The following is a 17,691-nucleotide window of genomic DNA, read 5'->3' as shown; positions in this document are numbered from 1 at the left end:
TTCTTAGCTTCTCTGAGATGCTGGCTATTTTCTTGATAGGGGATCATTAGATCTAGAAGCAGAAGGAATCTCAGATCATCTAGACCAACTTCCTCATTTTATGGATGGGGAAACTGAGGCCCAGAGAGGTGAAATCAAAGCCAAGATCTGAAAATTCAAATTTGAATCCCAAGTCTGTTGTCCTTTGCATCTCACCATACTTCCTAGAAGACAAAGGGATGACTAATTAGTGAAAATTGACCACCTTGGGGTGACTCAAGCACTTGGTCTTCGGGAGTGTAGCTAGATGGTGCAGTAGATAAAGAGTGTTAGACTTGGAGTCAAGAAGATCTGAGTTCAAATCTTTCCTCAGACACTTATTATTTCTGTCTGCCTCAGTCTCCCCATCTGCAAAACAGCATTAATACTATCATCTACTTTGTAGGGATGAGGATCAAATGAGATAATATTTGTAAAACACTTGGAATCCTTAAAGTGTTATTTTAAGTGTTGTCATTATTTTTATTGTTATCATCATCATCATCATCACCATTATTTCTTCTTAAATGACATGATCCTTGGTCTCTCTCAATTCTGCTCAGTTTTCATACTCTGGGCTTAATGGGTTTATATTGGGGTGTTGTTCCAAGGGTAGTGATCTAGTGATTGTTAGCCTGTGAAGACTTCTCTTCAGGAAAGGAGAAACTTTCCTCTCCGATGAGAATGCAGTGGTCTGGGTAGCAGGGCTTCTCTGAGAGTAGCCATTCAATGAGGTTTTGTTAAGCGCCGATTCTGTGCTCAGTCTTGTTCCAGGTGTTGTAGGAGATACAAGGGAAGAGGAAAACACTGTTTTTACACTCAGGGAATTTAGAGTCCAGTTGGGCAGAAGATGCTAACACAAATGAAAACAATTAGAGGATAATTTTTATGGTTCAGTCACTTTTCAGTTGTATCTGACTCTTTGTGACCCCATTTGGGATTTTCTTGGCAAAAATACTGGAGTGGTTTGCCATTTCCTTCTCCAGCTCATTTAACAGATGAGGAAACTGAAGCAAATAGAGTTAAGTGCTTTGCCCAGGGCCACACAGCTAGTAAATGTCTGAGGCCATATTTGAACTCAGGATGATGAGTGTTCCTGACTCTAGACTACTCTATCCACTGCACCACCTAGCCTCCCCATGGATAATAAAAAGGGTGCTAAATAATAACGTGTTCAGTTGTTGGTTTTTGGCTATGAGAGCAGGCTGGAGTAGTCAGGGGAAGGAGGTCATAGGAGAGACCAAACCTAGAATTGTCGGTCCTGTTTCTCCCTGTTGGCTCATTGCTTTGTCCTGGTTGTGTTAATTTGGTTTATTTTTTTTTCCGCTCTCTGGCAGGCCATACCACAAGCTGAACCCTGACTATGAGAGGCTCAAGATTCAGTGCATGAGGGCCATGTCAGATCTGCAGTCCCTCCAGAACCAGCATACCAAGACCCTGAAGAGATGTGAGGAGGTCGCCAAAGAGGCTGACTTTTACCAGTAAGTGTTGTCCGGTTAGATTAGCGCTCTGTAACCTCCTTACTGCCAAATCTTTTATTTTTACCTTTTAAAATGAAAAAATTATTTTAAAATTAACATTTATTTTTTCTCCTCAGTCCCCTCAAAGAAAAAAGAAAAATAAAAACATAACTCATATAACAAATGTGCATAGTCAAGCAAAGCAAATTCCCTCATTGACCACGCCCTCCAATTTGCATCTTATTCTTCGCTTTGCATGCGTTTTTACCTCTCTTTCCAGAGATGGGTAACATGATTCATCATCTGCCCTCAGTAATCATGGTTGATCCGTACCTTGAACAGAGTTCTTTGGGGTCTTTGAAAGTTGTCTTCTTTCTTTACAGTATTGCTTATTTTATTCTTCAGTCTGCATCGCTTTATGCAACAGGCAGAATAGGGATTTGAACTCAGGTCCTGTGACACATGCTTAAATATTCCAAGCTCTCTCCACTGCACCTTACTGTTAAGGCATTTGTCCAAGCCTTTGGATATCCTTAGTCCATTGCTGCTCTCCCTTTTTGGAGAAGAGGAGACTAGGAGAATTCCCTCCAGGATTTTGACCGCATTTCCCCTTCCTGTCTGAGCAGCAGCACCCATCTGGTATCCTATGGTATCCGCCCAGGGCTCAGGTCTTAAAGATTATAGTTTCTGGCAGGTTGGAGCTCTTTGTTTTCTTAGGTGTCATCTAGCTGTTAGACTTTGTTTTCAGTTAGTGTCCTTAAGAAGTTAGGTTTCCTTTTGGTTTGCTTCTCCTGCCTTGTGGACTGGGTGGGTTTTATGTGCCTAGCTCATTTCTTTTATGTGCCTAGCTCAGTTCTGGCCACCCGACTTTGGTCGTCTCTTGGAAGCCTCCATCTGTAGTTAGCCTATCCTTGCTCCCATCTGGGTGGGGATTGCTGATGGGGGCCTTTAGGGTGATTGGGTCTTGCAGGGGACAGGGTGTCCTGTGACTCATTGTGAGGGCTTTTTTTCAGCACTCTTCACAACCGACTCCTGAGCGACCAGGCACAGCTGAAAGAGGACGTGGACACACTGAGGCGGGAGAATGGACAGCTGCTCCGTGAGCGGAACCACCTGCAGCAGTCGTGTGAAGACATGAAGCGGCTTCGAGAGGAGGACCAGAAGGAAATCACTGATCTCCGGGCCCAGCAGCAGCAGGTAGGTCCGGGAGGTGGGGGGGGAGGTCAGGGAGATAGTGGGACCTCTGCCCTCCCTGCCCCGCAGACTTATTCTGAGGATCAGATGATGAGAGCTGTCAGAATGCTTTAGCAGAGTCCAAAGCACTTCCTCTTTCTACGGTGGGATTGTCATTGGGGCTCACCTGTGTGCTGGTTCCATCTCGGATCTCAGCAGCTGGGATCATGGTGACTTGAAGGTAGGAGCAGCAGATGTGAATTCCTTGGGGTCTGGGTTTGAAGCCTGATCGCTTGATGTAGTGGAGATAACCTGAGAATCCAGAGGCCTGGACATGTTCCCCTGCTGGTTCTGTGACAGCTTCCCCCTGTGATCTTCAGTGGAGCACTGTGGCTTCAGCTTCCCCCTGTAAAATGAGGGGCTTGGTCTAGACTACAGGCTCTTAACCTTTTTGTGTCCTAGACTTCTGTGGCCATCTGGGGAAGCCTTCTCAGATTAATATTTTTAAATGCATAAAACAATAAGGTTACAAAGGTAACCAGTCATATTGAAGTAAAGTAATTTTTTCCCTCTGTAAAATTCACAGACTCCGTTCCACTTAAAAGTGTGACGGGTTTTTTTTTTCTTTTGAAATGCAACATATTTAATGTCTCAAAGCAATATTTTTAATACAGAGACTAATTCAGAACCATTCCAGGTAAAATGCTTAACAGTGTCTGTGGGTGTGGGTGTGTGCACCCTCGAGTACGCACATGTACGTGTGTGGTGGTTAGGGAAGAGGGAAATGTTGGGTGAATTGGAGAAGGTGTATTTCAGGGTTGTACAATCAGACACAATGTGAAACCACTTTTTGGTAATTCTAGTTACTTTGGCACGAGTTATGATACTTGGAGGATTTCAGCTGCACCGTGAAAGGGATGACTTTTAAAAATACCCCAGCAGCTATGTTTGTGAAAAGTCTTTGTGAAAAATTCATTTTTAAAAAGAGTTAGTTAACTCCATAATATTTTTATACCTATAGAATCTCTTTTCACAACAAAATCCAAGTGGCAGCATTGTATACGACTAAGAGATATAACATATACATTAAGACATCAAACTGAACCCTCATCAGGGCTCCCTTCACACAAATGGATACAGATTCTTTTAAATATAATACTTCTTAAAAAATCTGCCACCAAACAATAGTTTACATAGAAAAATAATATTCTTCTAAAAAGAAATATAGTTACTTTGTTAAAATGGGCTATTTTAAATCAGCAATTTTTTTCATATAAAAGAATTTCTAAATATCCATACAGAAAATAAAAGTAGATAATACTGAGTGCAAAACACACTGTGGTATTTTGTTTGCAACTGACCAAAATATTTAGTTGCTCCATAAATAATATTCTTAGTCCATTATGGCACAGATCCTTACCCCTTAGGAGCTTATAAGATATTGCTTTTATTCGCTAAATGTGGCGAGTTTACTTGTGTAATTAAAGCAAATTCTTTTTAATAGTAGGTGGCCAAATTGATTTTTTTTTTAAGGGATCAGTCTCTAACCTTATATTCATTCCCCATTTCCCTACAACTCAGAGTGCAGAAGGACTCTCAGAAAGAGTGTGTCTCCAAGATTCTATCCTATAAACACAAAAGCCTGGGCTTTAGAGATCCAGAAAGAGAGCTAACACATTCACATTCTTTTCCAAATCATTTTCATAGTATTCCCATGTTTGACCTTTGACACTGAAGGACTAGATGAAATACCTAGCTTCATCCCATTTACACCCTAGCTGCCTCCATCTATGTGAAAAACACCTTGACAAATGTAGGCATAGCTTAATTAGAGCTGCTACAGAAAACAGGTGTGGCTTCAAAGGGCAAGATTTTCTTTATCTCCACAGAATAGCTCTGGAAGAATGATTCAAAAGTGTGACAGTTAAAAAGGTTCCAGAGACATAGTTTCTGTGTAATTTAATCATTTTGTTAATAAGGCCATCATATTATTAATAAAAGGTCATTTGGCTGTCTCTCTTAGACCGTCTTAAAGACCCTCATGGTATGGGGTTTATATACTGTTTATTTATATATATATATATATATATATATATATATATATATATATATATATATATACCCTTGGAAGAGTAGGTGTTCACTGAGGAACTGACATCATGTCATCCTTGGACTGAGAGACTTATCCCTATACCCAGACCACCCCTAGCCTTGGGCAGTCTATTCAAAGAATGCATGCCCCACCCAAGACTGAGCAGAACACAATGGCTGTCCACCAGGGTGGGGTCTTGAACAAGGTTAGCCTAATCTCATTATCAGCAATGTCCTTCAAGAGATTGAACTTTTAAAAATCAGGACTTTTAGAAGAAGGGGAGAACTCTGGATCTCTCCAGATTATTGGTTATTAATAATCATTTCCCTTGAATTTGTCCACAGATAGTTAAGAATCAAAGCAATCTCTAAGCAGTCTTCTGACTATGTGAATTCTATGCCTCAGTCTCTGCAGGGAAGCTTCACCTCCCCATTGCCTCACTTTCTTTGTTAAAAGAAAACAGGGCAAGAGTAGTGTTCAGACTGATGTAGAGGAGACATGTTGGTGAAGGTGCTTTCAGTGCTCAGGGTGGGACCTGCTTCCATGGAGGAGCAGCCCAGCCCTGGTTTTGTTGCTTCTCTCTCTTTTCAGACATTCTCATGATCAAGTTCTACACAATAGCACAGTGGGTTGGCCATAATGGTGCCAGTGGGCCCTGACTTAAGGCAGCTTGATGTGGGAAAAATCTCATCTTACCGGAACACTTATTTATACACATTATGAAAAAAAGAATCCATTGCCTTTTTTTTCTTTGTTTGTTTGTTTGTTTGTTTGTTTGTTTGTTTCTTTCTTTCTTTCTTTCTTTTTCTTTCTCTCTCTCTCTCTTTCTCTTTCTTTCTTTCTTTCTTTCTTTCTTTCTTTCTTTCTTTCTTCTTTCTTCTTTCGTTCGTTCGTTCGTTCTTTCTTTCTTTCTTTCTTTCGTTCTTTCTTGACTGGCCTTCCCTATTTTGTCCAGGCTGGGCATACAGTGGTCACTCATGACCCAGTCCCACGGCTGATCAGCAGAAAAATTTTGCCCTTGTGTCTGAACTGGGCTGGTTTGCCTCTCCTTTCGAAGCCTGATTTCTCACTATCTTGATGCCATACTTAATGTGGGCACTCCATCTACTTTAGACTCTTGCAGTTTAGAACTCCTGAATGCAATTGACTCACAAACTTTAGCCTCCCCTACAAGCAGGGATCACAGGTGTATGCCGCCATGCTTTGCCGCCTATTTTCTTTAAATAAGGGCCCCTCTTTCTGTATTAAAATCAGATCTGACCCACAAAAAAAAAAAGGTTGCACATGGCAGAATCCCAGAACCTCAGCATGGGAAGCGACCTCAGCCTTGTCCAGTCTAACCCTGTACTTGAATAGGAATTTTGTCTATGAGACCCTGCCAGGTATGGGGGACCTGACAAGTGGTCATCCAACTTTTGCTTAGACCCCATGCAGGGCGGGGTGCAAGTTGGAGAGGAAGCCTCAACCTCCTGACGGTGCATTCTTTTGGATTTCTTCATGGGAAGGAGGGGACCTCAGAAGCCACCTGATTTAGCCCATACCTGACTCAGAATTCACTCTACGACAGTCATTCAGACCTCATCATTTGTGCAGCTTTCATTATGCTGGTATTGTTCCCATTTTATAGTTAAAGTTACTGAGGTGTGCGCCCACAGTGTAAGCAACCTTCCAGTGTGAAGCCAAATTAGACCTCTTGATCTTGGATTGCTAAGGTTATTATTGGTGATATACACTCAGAAGGAGGTGTCTGCCAAAAAGAAATCAAATGAACACCTTAACTGCTCTCCAAGAACTTTTTTCTGAGGTGTCATGGGGGCATCACTCAAGTGCGTTAGGTTCTGGTATAGCTTTACATTCTCTGACCTTTGGAGGAAGAGAAGGAGTGAAAGCTTGGAAGAAGATAAGAGCTGGAGAGTGGCAAGAATGATGCAGTGTAAGTGTGGTATAGAGTAGGGGAAAGAGCAGATAACATGTTAGAGAACCTGAGTTCTCCTGTTGGTTGTACAATTGATTTGCTGATTGGGGCTGTAGTTTTCCCTGTTTATGATATAGGGTTGTAGATTTAGGGCTAGAGGGGACCTTACTGGTCATCTAGTGCAGTCCTCTCATTTTGCAAATGAAGTTTGTAGAGAAGTTAAATGGCCTGTGGGTCATACAGGGTCATACAGGGGCAGCTAGGTGGCTCAGTGGATAGAGCACTGGGCCTGGAATCAGGAAGACCTGAGTTCAAATCAGACACTTACTAGCAGTGTGACCTTGGACAAGTCACTTAACCCTGTTTGCCTCAGTTTCCTTATCAGTAAAATGAGCTAGAGGAGGAAATGGCAAACTACTTCAGTATCAGTGCCAAGAAAACCCCAAATGGGGTCACAAAGAGTCAGACACAATTGAAATGATTGAACAAAATGTGGTCATGTAGGTATTAAGTGGAAGAGCTCACATTTGAACACAGGTCCTCTGACTCTGGATGCATGACTCTTTGTTATTATGAAACCTTTCCTGAATCCCCCCTCCCCTCCACCCATCACTCTCCTTTAATTCTAGTGCCTTCCTTCTGTTGATTATCTCCAATTTATCCTATTTCTATCTTGTTGCTGGCACGTTGTCTACCCCATTAGATTGTAAATTCCTTGAGGGCAGGCATTGTCTTTTGCTGTTTTTTGTATCCTCAGTGCTAGCATAGTCATAGGCACTTAAATGTTTATTAACTAATTGACTGAATTTTATAAATGAGCAAACTGAGACTCGGAGAAATTAGGTGCTTTGCCCATGGGCATGCAGCTCAGAAGTAGGCATGATCTCAACTCAGGTTCTTCTGAATCTAAGCCCCACAGTCCATCCTGCTGCCTCTTCAGGTGGAAGTCTTTGCTTGACCTAGCATTTGTGGGAGAACATGGAGAATGACACAGGACAGGATGACCCACATCAGTGAGATTCCAGAACCCCTGCAGTCCGTCAACAAACATTTATTTAACACTTACCTTGTGCCAGGCATTGTGCTCAGTGCTTTGGATACCAAGGCAGCTCACAACTAAATTGGGCCTTCTTTCATAGGAATATTGGAAGTCCTCACTTTACAGGGTTGTTGTGAGGAGATCATAGGATCTAAAGCTGGGAGGGGATACTCAGAGGCCATCTTGACCAACCACTTCATTTTTATTGTTGTCATTAAGAGGTTCTTTTCAGTCGTATCTTACTCTCTCTGACGCCATTTGGGTTTTCTTGGTGGGGATACTGGAGTGGTTTGCCATTTCCTTTCCCAGCTCATTTTACAGATGAGGAAACTGAGGCAGTTAAGTGACTTGTCCACTGCTAGTAAGCATCTGAGGCTGGATTTGAGCTCATGAAGATGAGTCTTCCTGATTCCAAATCCAGTGCTCTGTGCAGTATGGCACCACCTAGCTGCCACCACTTCATTGTACAGATGAGGATGCAGAAGCCCAGGGAAGTTAAAGCATATGCCTTATGTCTATTACATGGCAATATGTGAAGGTGGGATTTCAATCCAGGTTATCGTTCGCCCTTCCTCTTTGGATTCCAGAACCCATGTTCTTTTCACTGTACCAGTCTGCCTCTTTAGATTGGATGAAGGAATGTGGAAAAACTCTTCAGAATGTGCGGACTGTTGTACTCTAAGGGACTGATAAATGGGCTTTGTGTAGGCCTTGGTGGACCACCTTGTGGATGTAGGATTGTCATCCAGACGGACAACGAACTAGTAAAACCCCTCAACTTCTGAGACAATCTTCTTTTTCCTCTAGAATATTTCCTCTTGTTCAGGATCTTCAGCCCCAGACTCAGCACTGAGTAGTTAAATGTTGGTATCCCTTTGGACTGATTTAGAAGTGAAAGAGACCTTTTGAGGCCCAGAAGAGAGAAGGGATTCCTCTCCTTCAGCCCTTCTCCCAAGCCTGTTTGTGGTACCTACCTATTTCTCATTCTTTTTTCCACACAGCCTACCCTACTCATTCCCCCCAACCCTGCCCACTTTGGCTTTCCTGGCTATTTTCCAAGTAATCCTTTCCTTTTGCTGCCCTGAGCTTGAAACATGACTTTTTCTTCTCTTAAATCATCCTTCACCCCTACCCCCTCTTCAAATGAGGTAGACTTTCCAAGGCTTTGACAGCCTTGAAATTATATTCATATTAAATCTACCTTTAGAAACTGCCCTTCCTAAGGTGTAAAGTTAGATCTTGGTCGCTTCTCCTTGGAGACTGATGCAGCATTTTTTTTTGGGGGGGGGAAGAGGAAGTGTGGGCAAATCAGGCTGTTTTACAAGCAGAAAGTATGCCCTGCCCTCGGTCACCGCCTTTCTCTCTCCTGCTCCCTTCACAGAAAGCCAAGGACTCTTCTACCACCTGACCGCCCTGCCCAGTTTCCTTGTCCTCATCCTCTTTTAATAAGAGACACTTAAAGGTTGTGGGGGATGGGGAGGAGAAGAAAGGTTGGTGTTTGAATAAACTTTGGCTGTTTAGGTTCCCAGAGTCTATTCAGATAGAACAAAGCCATGTGGTGATTAATGCCCTTAAAATTTCCAAGAAAAGGAGAGCTTAGCCGAGGTGAAAGAATAGACGTTTCTGGATTGTACAGAGCAAACTGCTTTCTCACCGAGGGTTTTCTCTTCTCCTGCCTGGCCCCCATGGGGGTAGAGGGGTTCCTGCATTATGGCCACTCTAAGGGAGCTTGGCAGAGCAGGTAATTGGTCCTACTTCCCTAACCGTGCTGGAAGGTGTTAGTGGCTCCCTCCTCCAAGAACCTTGGCCAGGCTGGTTCCCTGACAAGGGCCACAGGGGAAAGGTCAGCCTGGTTCCACAAGGGTGGTTTTGTTGCCTGGATCCTCCCATGGCTTGTAAACTCCAAGAGGCCCTGGCTGGCCAAAAGGGGCTGTTTGCCTTGTGTGTTTGCAGGAGGGATTTACCCATCTCTCCTGCCGGCTGGATGATTTATGGTTTAGAGGAAATGTCGCTGCTGTGGGTGTGACGGTTGAAGGGATTTGATTTCATGTCTGAAAAGCCAAACCGGTGACCCATCCAGCTTCCCAGATTTTCAGCTAAGCTGTTCCATCTTATGAGGATGTCAGGGGTGATTTCTGTCTCCTCCTTGGTGGATTTTGTTGGAGTCATTCTTGTGAGACCTGGAGCTAGCCTTGGATTTCCAGAGATACACAGGGGAGAAATCCTCCAGTGACCTGACATTATAGTGACAGATCTCCTAGCATCTAAACAACTTTACCGTCCTTGCCTTTGTGGGATTTGAAACTGGCTCCTTTGATGCCAGAACTGATGTTTCTGTTTATCTCACAGGGGACCAGTCCTCTAGAATCCAAGCTTATTGAGGGTGAGAACTGTTTCTTTGAGTGCCCACCACAGTTAGGCTTGGCACATAGTAGGTGTCTAATCAGTGCTTGTTGAATTGAACGAAATTGAATTCACTGGGAGTGGGGAAAAGGAAGTACCAGCTCCATCTCAGATTTCCTTTTCACCTCATTTAGGTCAATGACAAGGTAGATGAATTCTCAAACGGTGACTGAGGTTTCCTTTCCTTAGCTTGGGGCTTTCTTCTTGACTCATAAGAGGTTGTAGCTTTTGTGGCAGCTAAATACGGGGGGGGGGGCGGTGGATCTCATTTCTTAGAAAGTCCTCTTCTCCTAGGATGACTATTCCCTTTGGACCATGGAGGCAGGCCAAACTTAAATTCCTTTTCAGATACCACTTTGAACTTAACCACTGGCTTATTATATAGTTAGTTCTTGGCTTATTTGCTGATAAAGCTAGGCTAGGTAACCCCACTGAAGCAGAGGGCCCTTCTGGGAGTTTGTTCAGTGTCTCCCTTTCAGTCCAACCTGTTCTTTGTCACCAAGATTTGGTTGGTCTACTGTCTGGGCTGTTTATTGCATCCTGGACTGTTCTTGACACCTCAGGGTAGCCAGGTTTATTAACAAGCAGGCATTCGTTGTTGGTGGGTGTTGTATTTCCCTTTCCATATTAAGGGGGAGAAAATTCAGATCTCTTTTGGTCCTAGGATTCCTTGAGTAGACTTCAACCTGTGCTCCCAGGGAATCTCCTTTCTACTCTGAGAATGTTATTTGCTTTGGAAAATTGAACTCCTGGGGCTGAAATTGAGGATATGAGCCTTCCTCTTTTAAACTATAACTTGTTATATTTATTTATATGTGTGTGTGTGTGTGTGTGTGTGTGTATACATAAATAAATATTTGGTCCTTTTGTTAGGCAATGGGGTTAAGTGACTTGCCCAGGGTCACACAGCTAGTAAGTGTCAAGTGTCTGAAGCCCGATTTGAACTCAGATCCTCCTGACTCCAGGGCCAGTACTCTATCTACTGTGCCACCTAGCTGCCCCTAAACTATAACTTGTGAAATGGAACAAATTCTGGGTCTAGAGTCCAAGGGTTTGGGTTTGAATTTTGTCTCTGCCAGTTAATACCTGTGAAAAATAGGGCAAATCACTTCAGATCACACCCATAGAGACATAAATGGAAACCTGGCTCTAGGCCAGCACCATCATTTTTTCCGATAAGGATGTGAAGATACTTGCCCACAAGTAAATAAGCATAGCCAGGCTTCAAACTTATGGCCATTGACCCCATATTTAGTACTGTTCTAGGCTATTGCAGTTCGTGGCTCTTGACTTCAGTTTCCTTATCTGCAACATGAAGAGCTTTGACTTTAGATGACCTCTACAATCCTTGCAGCACCAATTTTATTAGCTTATAATTTCTCAGTAAGTATTTAAAAATTTTTTTCTGTTTGGATATGGGGATATCTGAGTACTAGAAGATTCTCACATGGTCCTACCCACAGCTGCCACCTTGTGGGCACCACTGGAATGACAGTAGCTGCTTTTCTCTCTGGTGTCATAAAGCATTGTTGATTAAAACTGCAAGGATTTGGGATTTGCAGGATTAATTCAAACATGGTATAAGGAATTCTCATTTAATAAACTATTAAAAAAACTTCTTCCCCTGTGAATTTTCATAGCTTTAGAGATGGAATGAAACAAAACGGCATCTCGCTTTGTGTCAGGATTCAGGATACACACATAAGCAAGCAGCACAGTTTCTGCCTTTAAAGAGCTTATATTCTAATAGGGAAGGACAACGTGTAGGGGAGTAAGGCTCGGGAGAGGGGCCGTGGCAGAGGAGATGTGCATGGTCAGTCACATGGTGGGTCTTAGGCTAAGGACAATAAGGTGAAAGCTCACCAATGAGAGTCCAGGATGAGAATCTGAATTCTGGTGGGATGGGGAGAGGGAGTTGGAGGAGTCTGGAATGGAGGTGGCATACTCATCTAACCCACCCATTTACTTTCACAGATGAGAGAACTGAGAGGTCCAGGGCGTTGAGAGGTGACCTCTCTAAGATCCCTCAGTTATCAGCTGAGCTGATATTTGAATGTAGCTCTTCTAGCACCAAATCTTGAACTCAGGTCCTCTGACTCCAAGTCTTCGTCTTGTTCTGTGATGCTGCCTCTCATCTCTCATGAGAAAAGGGAATCAAGTGTAGATGTAGAAAAGTTTACAGACCGAGGCAGGGTATTGTAATGGCCATAGCCTAGGCTTCAGAATAATAATAATGATAGCTAATAATAGCCAACATATAGAACTTACTATGTGCCAGGCACTGGGCTAGGTGCTTTAGAATTAATTTCTCATTTGATCCTCACAACAACCCAGGGAGGTAGATTCTGTTATTATTCTGGTTTTATATTTGAGAAAACTGAGGCAGACAGAGGTTGGGTCTAGTAAGTGTGTAGTAAGTGTCTAAGGCTGAATATGAATTCCTGATTACAATCTGGCACTCTGTGTACTATGGTGCCACCTATCTGTCTCTAAAAGGGGGGGGGGAACAAAAGCCTCTTTAGTAGCCAAAATGTTACAGTATCCATACGTTAAATTCAAGCTTCTGAATCATAAGACAGCCTTTGGGGATAGCTTGGAGCCCAAGTGATTCCTGGTTTATACATAGAATTAGCTTGGTTATCTGTCTTTGCAGCCCACAGTGATTAGAAGTAAGGAGAGGGGCTGGTGGGGTAGATACATCAACAAGGTTGAGAATTAACAGCTGGCAGCTTGACAGTGGTGGAAGAGACAGAAGCCTATAAAAATGAGATCTGACTCGAAAGCCTCAGCAGCAAGGGGTCATGTCATTTATCATGGGGACAAAAGTCCCACATACCACAAGAGCAATGAAGAATTACTGGGCTGTAATACTTAGCCCTTCAGTAATTCTGCTGTTTATAGTAGATTCCTTCAGAAAAAGTTAAAATCACATTCTCCATACTCTGCTTAAGAAGGCAGGGAATTCTGTGATACATTTTAGATAGATTCTGTCCAGATTTGTTAAAATGTTTTGGGACTTAGAGGTCTAAGCTTTAATTATTTGGGGAATCCACCTATGTGTGATAACTTGTTTATACAGGACTTTATGATTTGCACAGTCTTTTACATATATTATTTGATGCTTCCAAAAATCTTGTGAAGTAAGTAGAGGCAGGTACAATGGCTAGAGTGCTAGACTGGGAATTATGAAGACCTGAGTTCAAATTTTGCCCCAGACACTTTCTAGCCGTGTGACTGTGGGCTAGACACTTAATCTCTGTCTGCCTCAGTTTCCTTATAATGAAGATAATAATAGCACGTACCTCCCTGGATTGTTGTGTGGTTGCTAGCTATTAAGCTATATATTTACATATAGCTTGTGTGTGTGTGTATACATACACACACACACACACACACGCATATCCCAATAAATCAAACAAGCAGTTATTATTAAATACCTGCTATGTACCAAACACTATGTGAGTCCTTGGAGATACATATGCGAAGGATAAAATCATTCTTATTTTTAAGGAGCTTCTATTCTGACAAGGAGAGAAAAGTATACTGTGTGTGTGGACAGACTAAATCTAAAGGGAATAAATGCAAATACATAGAAATTAGTGAAATACTGTAGTTAGGTAGGTGAGGTAGTTGGGGAGGGAAGGCTAAACTAGCCTTTGGGGGAATCAGGAAAAGGCTTGCATTAGAAGGTAGTGCCTGACTTGCAACTTGACGAAAGAAGGGGATTTTCTGAGATGAAGGTGAGGAGGCAGTGGATTCCAGGCATGGTACATTGCAAAGCAGAGGAAGCCACAATTCGAATCCAGGTTTTCTTCACTTGAATTTCCACCACTGCGCCATACTGCTTCCTTTCCTCCTTCTTTGATGATTTTGGGTACTTAAGCTGTTTCATATCTTGTGTACTTGGAAGTAATAATAGGGTTTAAAAATTCTACAATTTATACTTAAAAAAATTCATGCCCTGGTCTTCCTACTAGTTATTTTAAGATTAGTGAGGTTGAAGTATTCTTCAAGAAGATCTCAGTGAGTTACCTTTATCATTGTGATGATTTCATGGGATGTAATAATGTATAAATAACCCAAGGGCCTCTTATAGATTTAGCTGGATGGTGGTACTTTAGAGATCTAGGCCACTCCCCTCATCTTATAGGTGAGAAAGTGGAGGTTCAAAGTGGTCTCAAATTCTTTATTTTTCTGCCTACCAGAAGCACTGGTTACCCTCTTTAATGCCAAGTTGAGGTTTCTATTGAATTAGACTTTCCCCATTTTGAGTGCAGGGGAGTCTCCATCTTGCAAGCATTTCTGTCTCTCACCTAGAAGAGAGGTAGTAAGCCTTTCCCTTTTCGTCCCAGAGCCCTTGGGAAATGAGTCACTTTTATTTTTAGGTTTTGAAGGAGAATGGGTCATCGGAGATCCTTAACACACTGTATGACACCGCCATGGGGAAGCTGGAAGGGCTGAAGAAGGACTATGATGGATTGAGAAAGCGGTACAACGAGAAGGTTGCAAACCACAACACGGACCTGAGTCGGCTGGAGCAGATGGAAGAGGAGAACAGGCGCCTGCAGAAACAGACAGACACGCTGGTGAAACAGAGGGACACGTCAATCCACTTCCAGCAACAGTACTCCTTATCCCTAAGGCGGTAGGAGCCAGGAGGTGGCAGGAGGGCCTCATGGCTTGGGAGAAGGGATTCAGGGGAAACGGGGCTCTGGCTTGGGAGAGTCCAGTTGGGATGACCTGGCTGGGTGCCATAGACTGGCGCAGGCATGGGATTACTGATTTACAAGGCTGGTCCTGGCTCCCACCCCACTTCCCCTGAACTCAATAGGAATGTGATCCCATTTCATCCTCACACCATCCTTAAGAAGAAGGGACCAGGAGGGAAGGGATTGGGAAAATAAAGCTTAGAGACTTGAAGAGTCTTGCTCAAGATGACATAGCTGATGAGTACGGGAGTGGGAACTAGATTCCTGACCCAGGGTTCTTTCCAGTTGACCTGAGAGTCAGTGGAGGCAATTGGGAGATGCCCTGGTCCGTGTGAGAGCTGTCTTGGTATCTGTAGAGCTGAAAGGCATCTTAGAGGCCACTGAATCCAGTGTCCTTTTTATGAAGAAACTGAGGCCCTCAGTGGTTAAGTGACATATTCACTTTTATACAACTAGTTAAGTGTCTGAGGCAGGATTTGAACCGAGGTCACTGCTCTATCCACAATACCATGCTGCCTGCTCAGGTTCTATTGAAGGGGTGACAAATCCACAACCACGTGTCACGTGGGCACTTATGTCCTTTGTGGCTCTTTAAATGAAACTGAAGGAAAAAAATGTGTCCAATTAGAATCCTATTCATATTGTAATTAAAAAGTAGTAATATGTCCTTTGAGAAACCTATAGTGGTTATTATATGGGGACGCATGAATGATCTCTAACAAACCAGCAGTAGATAAAAAAGCATTTTTCATGGCATTTCACATGTTTGTTTCATGGATTATGAGGGCAGGAGGAAGGGGGGGGCAGTGCAGAGAAGAGGGATCAAAGATGTGCAGTAGATACGGTGCCAGGCCTGGAGTCAGAGGGCCCTGAGTTCAAATGTAGCCTCAGACGTTTCCTAGCAGTGGGACCCTGGTCAAGTCATTTAATCCCTAATTGCCCCAGGCAACTCTCTAAGACTTCAGTTTGCAGAAAAGATGCTTATTTTCATTAGGAGAGAGAGGGAGTTTGTAACTGGGAGTTTCCTGCACATCTCTGATCCTACTCAGCATGTGAGTGAACTCCTTGTTTTAAGAATGGCTTTCTTTAAAAAGCCAATTATATATTCCCAAATTATTCTCTTTGTAACTGTCTCTTAGCTGCTCCCAAGGTACTATGTTGAGTATTATCCATGCTGGTAAAAGATATAGTCTTTTTTCTCTAGAAACTTCTATTTTAAAACCAAAGTGTTAGACTTGTGATGGAAAGGCCACCATGGCTCTGTACCTTACAACCCTGGTTGTAAATACAACCTGCCGATGTGTATTTAGACATTTCAGAGTGATAAGAGAGCATGAAATAAAGGAAAGAGCCCTGATCTCAGAGTGTAAAAGTTTGGGCTCCAGGCCCAGCGTGGCCACTTACTTTCTGTGTGACTTTGAACAATGAATGTAGCTTTTCTGAGCCACCATTCCCTCTGTCAAATGAGAGTCAAGATTCTCACTCTCTCTGCCATACTGAATTGTTGTGATAAAAAATGCTTTGTAAAACTGGAAGTGCTAGATAAATATTTAAGTCTTCATCACTTCTAGAGCCTTCTGGACTGATCTATCTAGGGGAGGAACAGATGGAGCTGTCTGAATGGGAGCTCAGGTTGAATTGAGAATGGGTGGTGTGACCCTGGGCAGGTCATTTTTCTGACTTTGGGCTTCATTTCCCTTGTTTGCAAAATGAAGAGGTTGTATTAAATGATTCTGAATTTCCTTCTTGCTCTGAAATTCTGTCATCTGGGTGGGTGGGTAGGGAGAAAAAAAAGGCCTGGAACTCAGTTCTAGATTAGAAGAGGGGGTGCAGCTTTCAGTTGTCTCCTGGGATTGGCAGGGGACTGAGAAAAATTTGTTTCAGGGGCATTGATGCTCTGTGACCTCTGGTTGGGGAATAGGGGAATTTCACTTGAAACTTCATGCTTGGTTCTTCAGTGGCTTTGGTGGGATTAACAAAATAAGAGACAGTGGGATGAAGGACCAAATTGGCTATCTCTCTTTGGGCTCGGCCCCATTCATTGCCTTCCTTGCTTTTTTTCCTGTAGGTTTGAGTCAATGCAGCAGGACCTCAGCAAGGCAACGGTCCAGAACAAGGAGCTCCAGCGGGAAATGGAGCGCCTCCAGTCGGAGGTGACACGGTTGAGGGCCATGCAGCTGAAGGCCCTGAAGGATGCGGAGAAGTACAAGGAGGAGCGGGACTCCGTCTTTAATGAGTATCAGCTCATCATGAGTGAGCGGGACCAGGTCATCAAGGAGCTGGACAAACTTCAGACAGAGCTGGAGCTGGCAGAATCCAAACTGAAGAACACCACCTCAGAGAAGCGGGTGGCCAGTGAAGAGGTGGAGGCTCTGAGACAGGTAGACGTGAGCTTCCCCCCCCCCCCGGGTGGCACGGGCTGCCTGCCAGCCTCTGCAGGAGGGAAGCTGGCACAAAAGGCAGACCCAAGTGGATGTGGGCTTTGGAAGGAAGGTCTTGGAGGCTGCTTTAGTTAATGTGACTCGGGGTTTAAATTCTTTGAGTTTTTTCAGCAGATGTTTATCACAGCCATTTTGTTCGGTTCTATCTGATGATGATGATGATGATGATGATGATGATGATGATGATGATAGCACTTTCAAGTTTTACAAATATCTCATGAGATCCTCACAAGAACCTTGGGATATAGATGTTACCATTACACCCCTTTTATAGATGAGGAAACTGAAGGCAGACAGAGGTTAAGTGCTTTGGCCAGGGTCACACAGCTACTGAGTGTCTGAGGCTGGATTTCAGGTCTTCTTGACTCTTGATTCTGCCTTCTATCCACTGTACCTTTGCTGCCTATGAACTGGGAGTTCGGGGGTGAGGGTGGTGCTCAA

At 43.4% G+C, this 17,691-nt stretch overlaps 1 protein-coding gene across 7 annotated transcripts in view; it reads left to right on the top strand.

Moving 5' to 3' along the window:
- DLG5 (discs large MAGUK scaffold protein 5) overlaps positions 1–17,691 on the top strand; it is a 153,445-nt gene that overhangs the window by 79,518 nt on the left and 56,236 nt on the right. For all 7 annotated transcript variants that reach the window (XM_021006096.1, XM_021006092.1, XM_021006094.1 and 4 more), the window contains 4 exons: positions 1,356–1,499; positions 2,492–2,675; positions 14,486–14,745; positions 16,878–17,190. In XM_021006096.1, coding sequence (XP_020861755.1) covers positions 1,356–1,499; positions 2,492–2,675; positions 14,486–14,745; positions 16,878–17,190 — 901 coding nt within the window. The remainder of the gene's footprint in view (positions 1–1,355; positions 1,500–2,491; positions 2,676–14,485; positions 14,746–16,877; positions 17,191–17,691) is intronic.

This window comes from Phascolarctos cinereus, unplaced genomic scaffold, assembly GCF_003287225.1.
Source record: "Phascolarctos cinereus isolate Bilbo 61053 unplaced genomic scaffold, phaCin_HiC Scaffold_3;HRSCAF=262, whole genome shotgun sequence".
Classification (NCBI taxonomy): domain Eukaryota; kingdom Metazoa; phylum Chordata; class Mammalia; order Diprotodontia; family Phascolarctidae; genus Phascolarctos; species Phascolarctos cinereus.
This window is presented reverse-complemented; position numbering and strand designations above follow the sequence as displayed.